Genomic DNA, 18,453 nt, shown 5'->3' on the forward strand with positions numbered 1-18,453 from the left:
AAATGTATTATGCATATATATATTTGCACATATACCATATGGCACATACCATATTTGCACATAACACACACATAAACAATAACACACACAAACAGACACATACCTTAGGAAATACTCCACAACCCAAAAAAGCAAATCATGACCTTTGCAGCAACAGGAATAGAATTGGAGGCTATTAACATAAGTGAAATAAATAAGAAACAGAAAATCATATACCACATGTTCTCATATATAAGTGGAAGATAAATAATGGGTACAAATGGACATAAAGAGTGAAATGCAGACCTTGAAAGCACTAAAGTGACAGAGAGAGAGAGAGAGACAGAGAGAGAGAGAGAGAGACAGAGAGAGAGAGAGAGAGACAGAGAGAGAGAGAGAGAGACAGAGAGACAGAGTGATGATGGATGAGGAATTATTTAATGGGTACAATGGACATTTTTCAGATGATGGTTTACTTCAACCCTGAACTTCACTACAAAGCAATGTATACATGTACCAAAAACGTGCTTGAATACCTTGAATTTACACAAAAAATGTAGACACTACAGAAATTTTTTAAAATTTAGTATATATTAGCCAGGCTCGGTGGCTCAGCCTGTAATCCAGCGCCTTCAGGAGGCTGAAGTGAGTGGATTGCCTGAGCCCGCAGGTTCGAGACCCACCTGGGCAGCAAGACCTCATCTCTACAACAAATCAAAAAATCAGCCGGGTGTGGTAGCATGCACCTGTAATTCCAGCTACTCGGAAGGCTGAGGCGGAAGGATCGCCGGAGCCCAGCAGGTCGAGGCTGTGGTGGCCGGGAACGGCCACTACCCTCCAGTCTGGGCGACAGAGTGCGACGCCATCTCAAAAAAAAAATAAAAACAAGGATTTCGGTTTTATAAGGGTGAAGGTGGCTATCAAAATGGCAGCACCTCCTGTGGGAATATGTATCTGACCTGTTTTTGTGTCCCGAGCATCCTCTAACATTCAGAAGAGGCATGTGGCCGTGGATCGGGCTTCTGTCCTGCCCACCACATCACCGCTGATGTCATGGCGGTAGGAGGGAGGAAGACTTTGCAGATGTAGTCAGCATTTTTCAGTTGCGCTGCTCATGTAACAGTTTATCCAACAGTGTACGGTTAATTAAATGTAAACAGCTAGTGACATAAGGAGCAATCTCCTCCTTAGCCCTTGAGTGTTTAACCCTTATCAAACCACTCACAAATCCCTTCTCAAGGGATATAAAAGAAATTGCTGGTGGTTATACAGGACAAACTTATACCAGCACAGATTTTTCAAAAATGTATGTTTCCTTGAAGTTTGCCATTCAAATTTCATGAAAAACAAGTAAAGATATGGGATATTTACTAAGATATAAGTAAAAAAATCAACTGGTGTTACGTAGAAAGAGAATGTATGAAGTGTTTTCACAGTGGTGCACAGACTGGACCATAACTTGCATCCAGAGGGTGCCAAAAAAAGTACACACGTTTTAAGAAAGAAAAAACTGTATTAAAATTGTAATCCTTAATATATACTGATAACAAAAGATGAATACAGGACACATTTGACTTCTGCAGTTACAAGAGGTGCACATTGTTTGGCGGACTTCTGTGACAAGCATGGAAACTATTGCGCCACCAGAGCAAAAGAAGCAGGATTTGTTGTGCGAGGCCTCCCGGATCTTCCCTTGTGCGTTTCACACACAAGACCATGCGTCTCAGACTCCTCACAAATGCATGAGGCTGTTAGGCGTGTTGGAGGTTCTGTTACATACTCACACCTCCATCGCTATTGTACTTCCACACCATTCTTGCATTTCAAATACTGCTTCAAAATGCTCTCGGGCACCTCAAACAACAGCTGTGCTTCTGCTGTTTTCTTTGGCTGTCCTGCCTATTGCACGGTGACGCTAGCATGCATTTGATTAACACCATGTTTTGAGCGAATGTTATACTGCATGTTGCTGCCGTAATTTAATTCAACTTTGAAAAGTCATACATAGATAACATCTCTTAAGATGTGTATAGATTTTTTTGGCACCCCGGTATTATTAGTGTGGGAGGAAGAAAACACGACTGCGTTTGTCTGCTCGAGTAGAAAAACACCAGGTGGAAGACGTCAAACAAATTACTTTTGCAAAACACGTATCATGAAGCTGCAATGCATGCCGGTGACTATTTCACACGTTACCACATGTAAGAAAAATATAAGTTGAATTTCTTTGGTCATCAGTAAGTTCCTCAGTGTCCAAAGGTCCATTATAATCCAAACATCATTACAGTGAAATAACTAGTTCTAACGCTATACTATTTAATATGAAGTGATTCACTTTTTACTATTTCTTAAAAACGTGCGGTCGAGTTACGGGTAGGTGATCTGCGAGATGTCTCCAAGTGCAAAGGGTTAAAAGACTTGAGGGTTTCAGAATAAGTCTTTTGTCAAGGTGGCAGCAGAATGAAGATTGTACAAATGTGCGCAGTGAATCGGAAGCACCGGAAAGCAGCCCATGGCGTGCACCCTGGAGATGGCGGGTCTGTGAGGAGTCCTGCCCCTCTGTCCCTGTGCCATGATAGAGTCAGTGTGGCACTCTAGGCACCAGACCCCCTAGTGGAAACCAGCACAGTTCACACAACACTCCTTGCTTGGGCAGGTCGGAAGCTGCTTAATCTGCTTTCAAGAAGTTGCCGACCTTTCACTTAAGAAATTTCTCTGCTGCTTCTTTGACTCGGTAGCTCAGTTTCATCTTCCTGTGCTGGTCTGCAACGTGGCGGCTGTTGATCGAAGTCTTCCTCACACACAGACTGGCTCTAGGCCTTGAGACATGTGGTCTCCAGTCTCTGCTGCCATTTGCATGTAGAGATTTGGAAACAACACCACCACTAGCACAGGAATACTGCTGAATTTTGAGATGAAGCCATTTAAGGAAAAGCAAAGAGTAAAAAATTGGGACTAAAAGGGCCACTTTTAGATTCCTGTATGACTCAGGCAAAGACAGACTTTTCCACACGAATCTGACTCTTGCTCTACAGATGAGATAGATGATGCAGTGGCTTATGGGTGGTACGAGAGCTTAAAGATGTTTTCCCATTGCCATGTCACCATATGTGTGTACATAATGATATAATAGATCAACTAGCATCATCCACTGATGCTATGTTTTAAAATCAACATATGGCCAAATCTTAAGTTTTCATTGTTCCAGGCTTTCAGGGGATCTCACCTGTCATGGTCACCTGGACACACTTCACAATAGGTTGTCTAGAAAGAGACAAGGACAGTTCTGTGCAGAGAAGGGAATTAACATAATCAAGGCAAGCTCCTTGTTAAAATTTAACCCAGACAAAAACTCATATGGGGCAAATGGCAGCCCCCAGTCAAGGGTCCTTTGGACCTGCGTGATAATTTTGGTTGGTCTGATAACAGGTATTGTATTCTTTTTTGGGGGGGTTCCCCTCTTTCCTTGGTGTGTGAGCACTGTAATAACCATCTTCTCTGTTTGTTTTCCTCTTTCACTGTCTCTGTATCTTACCAAACATACTCACTGAATAAAGTCATGACTTGACGGTATAAGGGCAGTGCAATTAATATTAGCACTGCAGCACATACATCTTTCTTTTTTCTGGGAGATAGTTACCCAAAAAGCAAAAGTAAAAAGACACAGAAGGAGCACGGTGCCCGATGTATCACAGATCCTCGCTGAAGAGCAGCATTGGCTGTGCTACAGAGTGGAAGTTGGACAGGCCACAAGCACAGGATTCAGCACCACCTTTGTAAAAGCAGAGCAGAGCTGGGTAGAAGCACAGAAATAGTGGCTGTTTCTGCCACATTTTAAAATCCATCCTGTAACTCTAACATTTATGTCAGAATGATGTCATGCTAGTTACTTGATTTTTCTCCTCATAATAAGTACTGTAATGCAGTAGCCTGGATTAGGAATGTGGAGTATAGATTCTGTTTTTTTCCCCCACTGCTGGTCCCAAGAAAATTCCCTAGATTTTCTGTACTTCATTTTCCTGATGTATATACAAAATGTCCTCCTCTCTGGAGTATTAAGAAAATTACTTATGCAGTAAGTGTTGATTTATTTATATGCTCCTTGGAGAAAGACATTACAGGGTGTTTTATTATATTGCCATCTGTCTTTGTAATCTAGATCAATACTGTAACATCTTTGCATCCCAACATGTATTTCTGCTAATGCATACCATTTCATAATTTAATATCTCAAATTGTATGTCAAACTGCATTTATATCAGTGCTAAATTGATTTTGCAGCTACATATAGAAGATTTTAGTTTGTATTTAAATTACATATGATTAAGCTAAATTTAAATGACAGATTCTTCAAGTTCTTTCCTTTTCCTAAACATTTCTTTCAGACGTATTTGCTTTTGTGCTTTATATTAAAGCAAGTAGAATACTGTTAGCAGTGCAGTCAACTCTTGATTATCGTTCATGATTCTAACTGACGATACAGCTCTCGGTGTTACTGATTTAGCAGTTTTATACCGCTCACTGTGTGCCAGGCACTAGTCTAAGAGCTTCACAAATATTAACGAATTTAATCCTCACTACAGCACTTTGAGGTACATAATGTTGTTATCCCCATTCTACAGGTGAGGAAACTGAAGTATAAAGAGGTCAAATAACTTGCCCAAGGTCACATAGCTAGTAAAGGGCAGGGCTGGGTTTGGTGACCAGCGCCACATCTCAGGCTCACTTTCTTAACTCCTGTGCTGTGCTGCTGGCTCCATCTACCTGAGAAGTAATGCAAATATCAGCCTCCCTCTCAGACCAAGGAGCCAAACTAATCGACACCTGTCTTGGTGCCAGTCCTGACTCCGCTGTTTACTACCTGTGTGACTTTAGGCAAGTTGGTTAGCCTTTCTGTGCCTCCGTTTTCTTATCTGCAAAAAGGGTTTAATAAGGTACATACTTCACTGGGCTGTGGAAGGATTAAATGAGATAATGTGTGTAAAGTTCATAGAATCGTGTTCGGCACATGGCAAGCGCACAATAAATGTTTGTTGTTGTTACTGCGCTTTCAGAGTTGAAAAAGAGCTGTAATTGAATGAAAACAGTATTGATCCCCTCCTCCCAGAAAAAAAAGTGGGGGCAAATGGGGAGACAAGTCCCCAAAGCAGGCCTTCTGTAAATAATCAAAAGTTGACTGTGACTTTCCTGTCCCGCCAACCTTGCCGTCTGAGTCACTGGGCAGTAATCATGTGTTATAACCCATGCAGGCTATGGCCACTCGGATGCAGATGTTCTGCACCAGTCGTTACTCGAGGCCAACATTGCCACTGAGGTTTGCCTGACGGCCCTGGACACACTCTCTCTGTTTACGCTGGCATTTAAGGTTTGTATTGAACAGCTGTTTGCTTTTGCATGCATTCTGCTTATTAAGCTCAATCTGCACAAACATGTCGTGTTGTATTTTTATTTTAGCAATTGTTTTTGTCCCTCTAAGGAGACCATTAAACCTTAAATTCTTTTGATGAAATTATTCCACAGTCACTGACTTGAATTCCCTGAAGTATACTAAAGCTTAACTGGTCAGCGTGTGCTGCATGCTTGGAAATGGTGGAGACACAGTCTCTGCAGACAGCACAGTCTTGGCCAGAACCTGGAAGGTGGTAAATACGGGAACTGAGTCAGGCCTTTCTGCCTTGAATGTCTTTAAACGTATCCAAATGTTACAGCACTTAAATTAGATTTTTACAGAGATGGGAGCAATAAATACAAACACATTCATCTTTTCAAATTTTTTAATGTTACTAAATGGCAAAAACATTTCAGAGGTAGAAAATGAAAAGGCTTTTTGGTCTTGTTTTTAAGTTGCAGCAAGTAATATTCAAGTAGGTGGACTATCTCTTCTGCCACTCTCTTGTTTTCAGGGACCTCACACTTTCCATTCTTGCTAAATGGTGACATCCATTTCTAGCATGGAAAGGGGAAATTGAACTAGTGTTTATGTGCTGTGACTATTGAAACTTATTTGCAAGGGTACTTGGGAAATACAGCCAAAGGCATTCTCTGCTTCACTCATCTCCATACTCATAAGGCACATTTCTTCTTTAGGGCAAGCCATAGTTTTCCTTCTGTCGTGTCCCTTTATCGTAATATACCTCTATTCCCCTGAGTGGCCACACCACACACGTCCCCCGTGAAAACGTCATTACTAGGAGCCCAGTTGAGCGATGAAGTACCATACCCTAAAGGAATGAGTCTGGGGGAAGCAGCACCTCGTTACCTGGCGCCTCTCTACCTCAGTGGCTTTCCAAAGGGTGGGTCTCCAGGCCGGCAGCAACTGTAGCCCCTTGGAGATTGTTGAACATGAGAATCCTCAGGTCCCACCCAGCCTCTTAATCAGCTGGGCCCCCGAACGCCACAGCTGGAGGACCTCCGTGCTCTACAGGAGCCATAAGAGAGGCTCAGGAACCTCTGTTTTCTTTTAGATATTTTAGTTAAAAATTCTTATTCTGTAAGTCTGCAGTGAAGGTTTTGAATGGGAACGTTTGACCATGCACACATGTTTTGGCGCTCATGTGAATCCTTCAGCTCAGAAGAGTAGCACATCCTCCACTGTCTGTCTGTGCCCACCTGTGAACAAGGGAAGTCCAGAGCTTTAGAGTAACGTCAGGCACGAGCCAAGGCCACTTGCAACGCAGAGCAGTCCAGGTGGTACCCCCAAGGACAGTGACTGTTCCCATAGTGAACAGCTTGCGCTTCTTGTCCAGACCCCTTTAGATCGCTTAATACTATAGAAGGGTGTTGTCAAGATTCCCCAGGTCTCCAATGCCTGGTGTCCAGTCTGGGACTGGGAACATGGTAGGAGAGAAACTGATCTCTGGGTTAGCAGTAAGTGCTTTCATCTGCATTTGCTCCTCTCTGATCCTGATAACGGCTGATCCTTGAGACATCCGGGAAAGGTTGAGCTTTAGAACTGAGGTGATCTCTGTCCAAGTTCACATGCCTGCGTGCAAAAATGCTTCATGTTTAAAGCTCAGTGCCCCTCCCGGAGAGCAGAAAGAAGGCACGTGTAGGGTGCGCTCTGTGGCCGCCTTCCTGGGTCTCAGACCACACGGCACACCTGACTCAAAGGTTTGTGAGGCCTGCTAGCACTGCAGCCACTGGATCTGCCTTTGCAAACAGTTGACTCAGGCATGAGATGGACCACATCAGAAAAATTATAACATTGAGTGAACTGACATGATCCTGTGCAGGAAAACTGTCTTCAACAGACATAGCCCTGTCATTATGGACTCATTTAATTGACCACATCTAATAAGTTGCCATAAACAATTCAGAAATCACTTTCTTAATAAGATAAACTATTTGAAAGATGTAAGCCCTAGATTTTGGTGGTGGTTGCTATTAGCTTCCTGCCATGGATCGAATGCCTTCTGTGCCTCAGGCAGTCATCTTCACAGCAACTCTGCCTGGCATATCTAATTATCCCACAGTTTCAGAGAAGGGAAGCAAGACTGAGACAGGATAGCAAATTTGCCCAAGATCACTACACAACTGGCCTGTCCAAAGACCTTGTTCTCCAGTAGGTCAGGGATGTGTGTGTGTGTGTGTGTGTGTGTGTGTGTGTGTTGAAAGAGAGAAAGAAGCAGAGATAAAGGAATATCGAGGAATTTGAGTGGTCTCCAATACAGTGAAAAGAAAAGGAAAATCCCAAGCCCTTATTGGGTGCCAAATACAGTGCTGAGCACTTTCACATGTGGCCTCATGTAATGCATAAAATGGTGTGTTTGATAAACTGAAGTAGTTACATGCAGAAAAATATGGTTTTCTGTGATTATTTTACAATGTCTTTTATTAACACAATTCCAAACCATTGCAGGGCTTTAAGTAGGTTATAATATTAAAAACAAAATGTATAGAGATGAGGCTTTACGTATTGCCCAGACGGGTCTCAAACTCCTGGCCTCAAGCGATCTCCCACCTCAACCTTCCAAAGTGCTGGAATTACATGCGTAAGTCACCACGCCCAGCCTCAGTTTATATTTTAATGTGTTCACAAATGTCATCTGAAAACATATTCTTCGCAGTTCCATTTAGTACCTTTTCTTGACTTGAAGGGCTGGTGAGAACTAACGTACTCATAAGGAGCAACAGGAACCACAAGGGTGAGGAGCACAGGGGTGGTGGGGCCCCTCGAGGCAGCCGGCAGCCTGGTTCACACAACCATGAGCCTGTTCTGCAAAGTCATGCGAGGGTAGGTCGCCTCAGGGACTGGCCGGCATCTGCAGTGAAACAGCTCTTCTTCACACTGAAGTCTTAAAGTGATCTTTAAACCAATGTCAAAATCAAGATAACTGCCACCTGCCTCAGAAAGACTTAGCTGTCTTCACCTTTGTTCTAGATATCTCATCTGGCACCCAATATTTAAGTTTTTTTTCCTCTGTGTTCCTGAATCTTTAGAAATGACTGATATTGAGCATTCGTTCCCTGAAAGGCCCATTTCGTGGGTTAATCGCCGGAAGAGACTATTAACAGCAGTCAAACCTGAATCCAACGACAGACAGTTCCTGGAGAATTTGTCTCCACTTTATTGCCACAAATAAGTCATGCCTTTATGGTATTATAATGTCTCATTTAATTTCCTAAATGAAAATTTCCCATCCTCAGTAAGAGTCCATAGAGATAAGAAGGTAGAAGTAAGATACACTGCATAGTTACCTGGGGTTATTTCTGAGTGGAGAAGTGAAGGGTGTTTTTTTCCCCCCTTTGCCTGTCCCCCTCCCCTTGTGGACCTTTCTAAATGTTCAACGGTGTGTTTATGTTTAGTGCATGTTAATTTCTAATTACTGAGAAAGCAACAGACATAGAAAAAAGGAAGACAATTGGTTGGAAAATAAAGGAAGGCAGCTGGTAAACTGGGGTGTGTGCAGGATGAAAGGTCCTTTACCCCTTTAAATGAGGAATTATTTACACCTTTCTAGAATAAATTTTATTGGTCTTACCTGAGGTTCACAATAGGTTATGGGATACAGAACAGAAATGAGTTTTAACTCTATTCCTGTAAATTTTGAGACCAGAGACCCAGAGATCTCATTCCTGAAAATGGGAAGCAAAAGCCATGACCAGAGAGCGTGGAAGGAGGAGGAACTTAAGTAGTATGACTTGGGACACTGGTCAACTCGGCAGGACTAGGGTTCTTGCAGTCTCTATGGGAACCATCTTTTCTGAGTGTTTCCAGCAAAGACTGCTGAGAAAATGAAGCTTACTTCTAGATTCACCCAAACGTTAATCCAGCCATAATTAGGAAAGTAAATTGCATGTGAAAACCAAGATTTTCAAATGATGGCTCCTGGGGAAATGGTGTCCCAGAGCACAAAGCATGTATGCAGTTCCCCTAGCACTGGAAATAGCTGTGTGTGTGTGTGTGTGTGTGTGTGTGTGTGTGTGTGTGTGTGTGTACAGCTGCTCATGGCTGATTATTAAGTTGCTCCTCTTTCACACAATGGAATTCAATATGGGACCTTAGTATTTCTTAGTTGTAAAATCACTGTGAGTTCCTGGTGGCCTACCACCTGTGGTACAGCTGCAATTCACTAGTCCTAAAAAAGCAAAGCGTATTCCTTGAGTAAAAGTTTCCCTCCAACAATTAGATGAGGTCAATCTTGCTCTGAAACTATGACTCCAGACATAATTTGCAGTATAGCATAATTATTTGGACATAGGTTATCCCAGTTCATTTGGCCAAATTGTAAGATTGGTTGAACATACTGGCCCTGTGACTTTTTTCAGTGACACTCATTTTGGCCTACACACGTGTATCCTTTCCAGACACCTCTGTTCGGGCACACTTGTCCATATATGAAGGCGTTGCATGTTTAGGCCATGCACGTTTAGACACGAAGCTCGTGCTGGCTTCTTCCCAGGCTGTACTTCTAGCTACTCTGCGTGTTCTGCAGTTGATGGCAGTTTTAGCCAGCTCGGCTTCCAAAGTGTTTAAGGAGCGTGGGTTTTCTCCTGGAATCTTGAAGAATAGTTAGAAGCAATTGATTGTGGTCTTCTTGTTTTGTTTGATAAGTAATATCTATGAGATGTCAACATCCTGCCAGCCACTGCTGACTGAGCTAGACCAAAATGCACACCATGCACTTTCTACACTTGACCTCAGGTCTTCACAGGAGCTACTTAGGGCGGGCTGTAGGATCATCGTTTTACCCGTGAGAAAGCCAAAAGTCAGATGACCTGTGTAAATGTGTGCACATGATAAGTGTCACCAGCTGAAGCCTGAATGTTTTCCACCTTATGAACTGTCGGATTATTCATAGCATAACGGAGTGCCTGAGAAGCCTGAGGGGAGCCCCCACTTTTAGAGTCACTGTTTTATATCCCTTCAGTATTTTTGCCCACCCATAACTAACTAACACTTGTAATGACATTTCTGTGTTGGAATTAAGATGTCACAAATGTCATCTCTCTCTCAGTTGCTGCTGTACTGTAAAAATGAGTAAATAAATGGAAGCCCAATCAGAACTTAGCAAGTGTTTCTTTAGACTATACTCGCTTGCTGGGAGGTTTCTTCCCAAAGCTTAAATTTGTTGATAGATTTGTTCTACAAGAGAATGTTGTGCTTTCCTAGCAGACTCATAGCAGAGGTTTTTTTAAATGAGAAGTTATCTTACCACTTGGGCAATGTAATCTTTGAGCCTAAAAGTTGTGTAAAACCCACTAGATGTGTCCAGTGTATCTTACTAACAAAGCCATCAATGTGTGTTTTAAGAACCAGCTCTTGGCTGACCATGGACATAATCCTCTCATGAAAAAGGTTTTTGATGTCTACCTGTGTTTCCTTCAAAAACATCAATCTGAAACGGCTTTAAAAAATGTCTTCACTGCCTTAAGGTCCTTGATTTATAAGGTGAGTTGCTTCATCGGTGACGGTCACACGTTTTCCTCCTTCTACCTGGAACTGAGGGGCCTGTTACCAAACTCTGACCTCTCTATGGTTTATCTGTTCCCTCTCCTCCCATCTAGTTTCCCTCCACCTTCTACGAAGGGAGAGCTGACATGTGTGCGGCTCTGTGCTACGAGATTCTCAAGTGCTGTAATTCCAAGCTCAGCTCCATCAGGACTGAGGCCTCCCAGCTGCTCTACTTCCTGATGAGGAACAACTTCGACTATACTGGGAAGAAGTCCTTCGTCCGGACACATCTGCAAGTGCGTATGGGTCAGTTCTCCAGTCCAAGCTGACTCGGTGGCATCCTGTTTTAGTAGGGAAACTTTGAGTAACACATTTATCAGTTTACCTCATCAGAAGTACCATGAGATCTGGCCCCGAGATGGAAAACTGGGGAGTCTTACTTGTTCTATGCCATAAGATCTGGGCCCAAGATGTGTTTCTATTGGTAGAGTGGCACTTAAATATTGACTCAATATTGACTGAAATTCCATTGAATCAAGAAACATTAGAGCCTGTGTGAGGCTGCTTCATAATAAGCATCTTAGGCAAGAAACAAAAAGTCCAACTAACGCCATTCTTTTCTGTCCATCGATTGACATATTTGCTATCTCTCCAGAGTTAAAACATCCTAAATTCTCTGCTCTGAGAACCAGGCAAGGTTCTGAGTGCTATATATTTTTGTAGACTCTCTTTTTCTACAAACACATGATAGGAGTCACTTCTCCATCTCTGCATTTATCCATTTTTAATTTTGATTTTATTTATTCATTTATTTTTTGAGTTGGAATCTCACTCTGTCATCCAAGCTGGAGTGCAGTGGCACAATCATGGCCCACCACAAACTTAACCTTCTAGGCTCAGCTGATCCTTCCACCTCAGCCCTCCAAGGAACTGGGACTACAGGTGTATGCCACCATGTCTGACTAATTTTTTGTATTTTTTGTAAAGACAAGGTCTCACTACATTGCCCAGGCTGGTCTCAAACTCCTGGGATCAAGCAATTCTCCTATCTTGGCCTCCCAAAGTACTGGGATTACAGGTGTGAGCCACCATACCCATCCTTATCCATTTTTTAAAACAATATTTACTGTGTGCATACTGTATGTTAGGATTTATAGATATAACCACAAACAAAACAGAATCTTCTCCCAGCCCTCATGGAACATACAATCCTAATGGATCACAGACAAACCCTGAGACTCTTACAGTGCATTGTGACCAGTGCTATCATAGAGGAATTTTAGTTCAACCTGTCTGGGGCCCTGGGGACCAGGGGAGGCTTCCCAGAGGACATGAAGGGTAAATTAGGGTGAAGAGGGTGAGCATGTTCCAGGCCACGGATGGGAAGGGCCCATCTGGGGAACTGGAGAAGTTCCTACTATGTGGTTTAGAACATGGGTGAGAACAAGTTGAGGATGACACATGGTTGCATCTCCAGTGTATGTGGAGGGATCTCCTGGATGCCAGTGTTGAGAATTGGCCAGGAGAGTAGCCCTCAGCTAGGGAGACTCAACAAATCTAGATCCAAGAGGAAGGTGTCCTGGACCAGGAATGAGGAGGGTGGGAGGAAGAGGAGACGGAGTTGACAGCACTTGATGACTGATTGTACCTGGGTGTGGTGAAGGGAAGAGGGGAAATAAGGATGGCCTCCATGTTTTAGCTCAAGCTGCTGGGTAAGGGGTCTATTCACAGACCCCTCCCAAAAAAGACAGCATACCCCATGGCAGAGTTAACATGTACACGCTCTGTTAAAAAGTACCAAGGGCAGCCTACCTATTGCATACTTAATACACATAAGCTCAGGTACGCAAAAGTTCAAATGTCTCCCTTTTTACTAGAGAAGGCACTAGGTAAGTAACTATCCAAGTGATATGGGCTTATCTCATCCTCATTCTCGTGTACTCTCTTGGTTAGCATTTTTGCTTTGCAAACGAAATACTTAAGGATAGCAAAATCACTTTCTGAAATTATTCTTGAAAAGGAAAAATAAACGCCTCAGCCTTCACTTCTTCATCGCAACAATCCTTGCTCCACGCATCCCACCTTCGCCCTGTCCTCAAGCACATCCCAACTGGGCATGGAAGCCCAGCCCGGCGGTCATTTGGAGGTGAATTGATTCGCTCCCATGTTTGTGTCCCTAAGGTCATCATTTCTGTCAGCCAGCTGATAGCGGACGTCGTTGGCATCGGGGGAACCAGATTCCAACAGTCCCTGTCCATCATCAACAACTGTGCCAACAGTGACCGGCTCATCAAGGTGGGTGGCCCGGCCCAGTCTTCAGCCCAAGGCTCTACCTTGTCATCCGAGGTGCACATGGACAGGCAGAAAGCAGATGAAGCCACGTGTCCTGTCATTCTTTCTCTGTTCTGCCCTTGTTTTAGCATACCAGCTTCTCCTCCGATGTGAAGGACTTGACCAAAAGGATTCGCACGGTTCTGATGGCCACCGCCCAGATGAAGGAGCACGAGAATGACCCGGAGATGCTGGTGGACCTCCAGTACAGCCTGGCCAAGTCCTACGCCAGCACTCCCGAGCTCAGGAAGACGTGGCTTGACAGCATGGCCCGGATCCATGTGAAAAATGGGGATCTCTCGGAGGTAGCCCTGCCAGCCACTTGACCTGGGTTTTTGAGAAAACCAGTGATGCCCCATTTACTAAAAGAAGGCAGTTTTGAGAAAAATTGTCCCATTATTCAAAAGAGGCCATTTAAAAATATGCAGTACCTTAAACAGTATTGGGCTCAGAGTGATTTCATTGTTATTTGAGCATTTTAGTAATTAAAAACAGATTGTGAGGGGTTATTTTTGTCACAAAAGAGCATTGTTTGAAAGCTCTTAAAAATATACATGTTCGTATAGTTGCCTGCTAATTAAAATACACCTCAGCTTTTGCATCAAAATGCCTCTGTAGTTCTAAAACTCAGCTATGTTCTGACACAATTAATTATTCTTGTTATTACGGTACTGATGGGCACCTTTTTGAGATAGTCCACTCTTGTTATGGCTATAATAGATACTCAAGCATTCCATTCTGTGGAGGGACATGTTTCAATATGTTGATTGCGGCTGGGAGTTAGGTGGATGGGCTCCAGAGACAGATTTTGAATCTAAAGTCTAATATGTACTAACTCTGTGACATTGAGCCAGTTTTTTAACCCCTCTCTGCATTCATGACATAATCTGTAAAATGGAGAATTAAAGAAAACAGGCTATAAGACAAGTTTTGTGTTGGTTTGTGCCTGAGACGTTTAGGTGTGATCAGTAATATTACCACAGTAAGCATGCTTTGACTTTGGCACTTCCGTAGCTGTTTACATTAGTAAAATTAAGTTCTAAGACTGAACAGTGTTCCTTGGCTTCAGACACATCGCTCTAATCTCTGCCTTCATGGTCACATGGTTTCCTCCTTCCCTCATGTGTCTGTGTCCCTATGTCTCTTTTCTTCTTCCGACACCAGTCATATTGAATTTACCAGTATGGTAATTTACATTACCAGTATGACCTCATTTTAACGGATTATATCTACAACAGCCCTATTTCCAAATAACATCACATTCTAAGGTCCCAAGAAAGACATGACTTTGGGGATTGCCCCAGCCATGTCTGCTGTTGGGTACTTGCTCAATAAATCATCACATATTTGCCTGCCTGTTTTGTGCATATAATCCTGCCTGTTTTGTGCATATAATCCTGCTATGCATTGTGGGAAAGGACACACAATGGAAGGCGTGAACTCGCTGCCTCTAAGGACTAGCCAGTGTCATAACTAACTTTCCAACAGACTTTTGCTGCACACATCAGAGTGCGTGCCGCGCTGCCAGCATACATTTACACATGTGCATATCAAGCACCCCCTGTGGGTATGAGTTAGCTAGTTAGTAGTGAGGCCCTGGACAAGAGCACCTCGTGATGGCAGCTGCCCCACTGACAAAAACAGGGCCTCATGCCTTAGAACATTGTAATAGGTTCGCTTCCCACAGCTACCTTTGATTTTCTCCATGGCAACCTGGTGAAAATAGTTTACTTTTTGTTTTTTCTCTCATTCTAATGTTACCCATTTAAGGCTGAATTAGAATTTTCATGTAGTTTTATGTTTGGAAAAATTACAGCTTATTCTTTTTTTAAGTTGAGGGAAAAATATATTAACATCTGAAATTGAGCCATTCTTCAGAATCTAGGAGGAAACACACCTTTTCTTCAAATGGTCTTTTTGCTTTAAGAGAAATGATGCAGAAAGATGAGGTTTAGGTTTTTTTTAATTACTGCTTTATCTTTTACATTAAAATTTAATCATTCCAAATAGAAATAAGCCTTAGCAAATTTATTGCCATTGGTGTCAATGCCTGGTTAATTTCAAAGTTTATGCAAGTAGTTCCACTTTTTTCAAAAGAGATCAGCTGTTAGAAATACTACTTGGTGCCTTGAGATCTATATAAGTATATACGTCCATTAGCTTTCTGTCTGTTAGCATTATGACATGCTATTGTAAATGACGATTCTGAAGCGTGTGTCTTGCATTATAGGCAGCAATGTGCTATGTCCATGTCACAGCCCTGGTGGCGGAATATCTCACACGGAAAGGTAAGGAATCATGCCGGTGTTTTGTGAAGTGGTTGTGAAACCGAACCAAGCAACAAACAAGTGAGAGTCCGTTAGAAGGATTTGAAGGTGGGAAACTGGGGTGAATGTGAAGTCAGTTTATCGTTTTATCCCTAACCTGGCATTTGTTGATTTGGCAGGCAGAGCAGAAATATCAGTATTAGAAAGAAAAGTAGATGGCATGTTGTCACATAATCTCTCTGGGTGGCTCCATTCTGTGAAATCCAGCTAATGAGCTTTGCATCTGGGTGTCCCCAACCAGCTAATCTAGAGCTGGGAAGATATGATTTTTCCTTGAGGCAGTTCCCACTGGAGTGATTTATCAATCAAAAAGTTGTAATGGACAACCCATGAAAGTTAGCAGGCAGCATTTTCTGGATCGCAGCCCAGTCATCTTTGTTGTGTGAGAAGGCAGCCTCGCTGCTGGAAACCATGCCTCCTGTGAACAAAGAGGGCACACAGGGGTGCTTCATTTCTGCCTTGCGTGGTGTTCCCGGACGAGCAGGCCACAGATCCTTCACAGGTTCCTTTTGTTTAAACGCCAAGTGCTCATTCCCACCTCAAAAGCAGCACAGCCCAGATGGTGGAATCTGTTCTTTGGAATACGGGAGTTTTTAGCAGAGCTGGCAGCCTGCACATGGACAGCAGCACCAGCTCTGCACGGGGGAGGAGTTTGTTTACAAATGAGAGAGAGTATAAAACCACAGATGCTGAGGCCACAAAATGTGGATTTCTGGTACCGTTGACTATTTAAAACAGAATATCAGAGCCCAAAAGAGAGAAAGTAAAGAAAGGCTTGGTGTTCACATCATATGGGTCCTGTTTCCCGTGGAGACCTTTCATCAGGTGACACATTTCCTCATGTTTAGAAGCGGTCCGGCGGGAGCCGCCCCTCCTCCCCTTCAGCCATAGCACCTGCCAGAGAAGGAGCCGGGGAGGTGAGCCTGAAGGTGGGCCCAGCCCCGGGGGCTCCCACCTGCCCCGATCACATGCCATTCCGTGGTGCGGGGGTTTGCCCTTTCACTTTACATTCCTTCTCCTCCTCATTTTCTTCTCGGCTCTCTGGTTGGCTGGCGGTCGTCTGTTCCTGTGGGCTTGAAAGGAGAGCACATTTTTGTTTTTTCTTTGGAGCTGAGTTATAGGGTTAAATGTATTCTGTAGCCTAAAGTGTGGATGGTTGGGTTTTATAGTTTTGGTGGTGGTGGTGGTGATGGTGTTTTTGAGTCAGAGTCTCACTCTCTTGCCCAGGCTGGGGTGCAGTGGCAAGATCATGACTCACTGTAGCCTTGACCTCCTGGGCTCAGGTGATCCTTCTTCCTCAGCCTCCCAAGTGGCTGGGACTACAGGCATGCGCCACAATGTTCAGCTGATTTTTTTTATTTTTTTGCAGAGACGAGGTCTCGCTAAGTTGTCCAGGCTGGTCTTGAACTCTTGGCCTCAAGAGGTCCTTTCACCTTAGCCTCCCAAAGTGCTGGGATTACAGGCATGAGCCACCACACCCAACCTGGTTTTTGGAGTTTTAAGTTTTGTACATTTATGTATCCCCCAATCAGTGCTTTCATTGGAGACTCTTATTTCCATATTGCAAAATAAAAGGGATGGTGGCAAAGATCCCAGACAACCCATGGATGGCATGGAAACCTGGGCTCACATGCAGCAGAAAAATCTCTGACTTTGGGATCTACTTTTTCAAGGCTTGGTCTCAAAATGCTGTATGTTCCCCTTTTCCCCTAAATATGGGAAGTCTCCATTCGAGTTTAGGTTTCTGTTTCATTTGCTTGTGAACAGACCTCTCAAAATCGAGTAGCAAAACATTTCAGGCCCTTTTTCACTTGAGTGTTTTGCACAGCTGACATTGTCCAGCTGACTTACAGCTGTTTCCCAGTGACTCCAAGGGGAGGGAAGGCCCCCAACAGTCTGTCTTTGCTTCAAGAATTTATCCTTATCCCAGACACCAATCCTGCCTCCAGCTTACCCCATTTCCTCTGAGAGAAACAGAGTGCCGGGGGCCCTGAAGTCTCCCTGCTCTCTGCTGATCCAGCAGAGAAAGCTAGTGTGGGAACCAGCTCAAGCAGCCTCTCTACTCGCAGCTGTGGCTGTTGAGTTATATCTGGGTTTTGTAGACTGCCTCGAGGGAGAAGGAAAGTTCTCATCTGAGCTATGTATCATCCCTGGCCAGAGTGACTGAGAGGGCAGCTTGAAGGAGACAGAGTGATGTTGGAGTCATACATTTCTCTCTTATTGGCTTTGGCTTCTCTGTTTTTCTTGGCATCTTAGCACAAGTCATCTTACCAAATCACATTTTCACTTACTTGCTAACTTACCATTAATTTGATTCGACCACATATTTCTCAGTTGATTTTTACAGTTGATTTAAAGATTGCATACATTTTAATAAAGGTGGGTAAAAAAGTAAAAGGAGATGAGAAAAAGAAAGGGAGGTAAGCGTTCTTAGAGAAGCTGGTCTTGAAGCACGGGGAAAGGAATGAAGAAAAGCTCACAGTGGCCTCAGGTGCCCATGTGAATGCTGGTCTGGCAGCTAAAAGGTTTCAGAATTGGGTATTTCGTTCAACACAAAACCTTCGTGTTCACCCACACTCAGGTGAGTAACTCACTCTCTCCTGCTCCCTCCATTCCTAGGCATGTTTAGACAAGGATGCACTGCCTTCAGGGTCATTACCCCAAACATAGACGAGGAGGCCTCCATGATGGAAGACGTGGGGATGCAGGATGTCCATTTCAACGAGGTGCGTGCTGGAACTCACATGGGTTTGCAGGAGCTTGGGTATCTGGGAAGCTGCCATTTGTCCTGCCGGTGCGTCGGACCGGGGCTTTTCTCTGCATCCGCTGCCTACACACTTAGCTCCAGCCAAGGTGATCCTCCAGATATCTGATGTAGCAGCACAAGCTTCTACCATCTTCCTTTCCTAGAAATGCCTCCTT

The 18,453-nt window shown here is 43.6% G+C and overlaps 1 protein-coding gene across 5 annotated transcripts in view; it reads left to right on the plus strand.

The window, feature by feature from the left end:
- Positions 1–18,453, plus strand: part of DOCK9 (dedicator of cytokinesis 9) — a 239,202-nt gene that overhangs the window by 188,400 nt on the left and 32,349 nt on the right. For 3 of the 5 annotated variants that reach the window (XM_008070565.2, XM_008070568.2, XM_021718817.1), the window contains exons 39-45: positions 5,229–5,344; positions 10,733–10,870; positions 10,987–11,169; positions 13,055–13,168; positions 13,294–13,509; positions 15,435–15,492; positions 18,151–18,257. In XM_008070565.2, coding sequence (XP_008068756.1) covers positions 5,229–5,344; positions 10,733–10,870; positions 10,987–11,169; positions 13,055–13,168; positions 13,294–13,509; positions 15,435–15,492; positions 18,151–18,257 — 932 coding nt within the window. Of the gene's footprint in view, positions 1–5,228; positions 5,345–10,732; positions 10,871–10,986; positions 11,170–13,054; positions 13,169–13,293; positions 13,510–15,434; positions 15,493–16,379; positions 16,449–18,150; positions 18,258–18,453 lie in introns of all 5 variants that reach the window. The other 2 variants (XM_021718816.1, XM_021718818.1) reach the window with 1 other exon arrangement.

This window comes from Carlito syrichta, unplaced genomic scaffold (assembly GCF_000164805.1).
Source record: "Carlito syrichta isolate Samal-C Ts95f unplaced genomic scaffold, Tarsius_syrichta-2.0.1 Scaffold313642, whole genome shotgun sequence".
Lineage (NCBI taxonomy): Eukaryota > Metazoa > Chordata > Mammalia > Primates > Tarsiidae > Carlito > Carlito syrichta.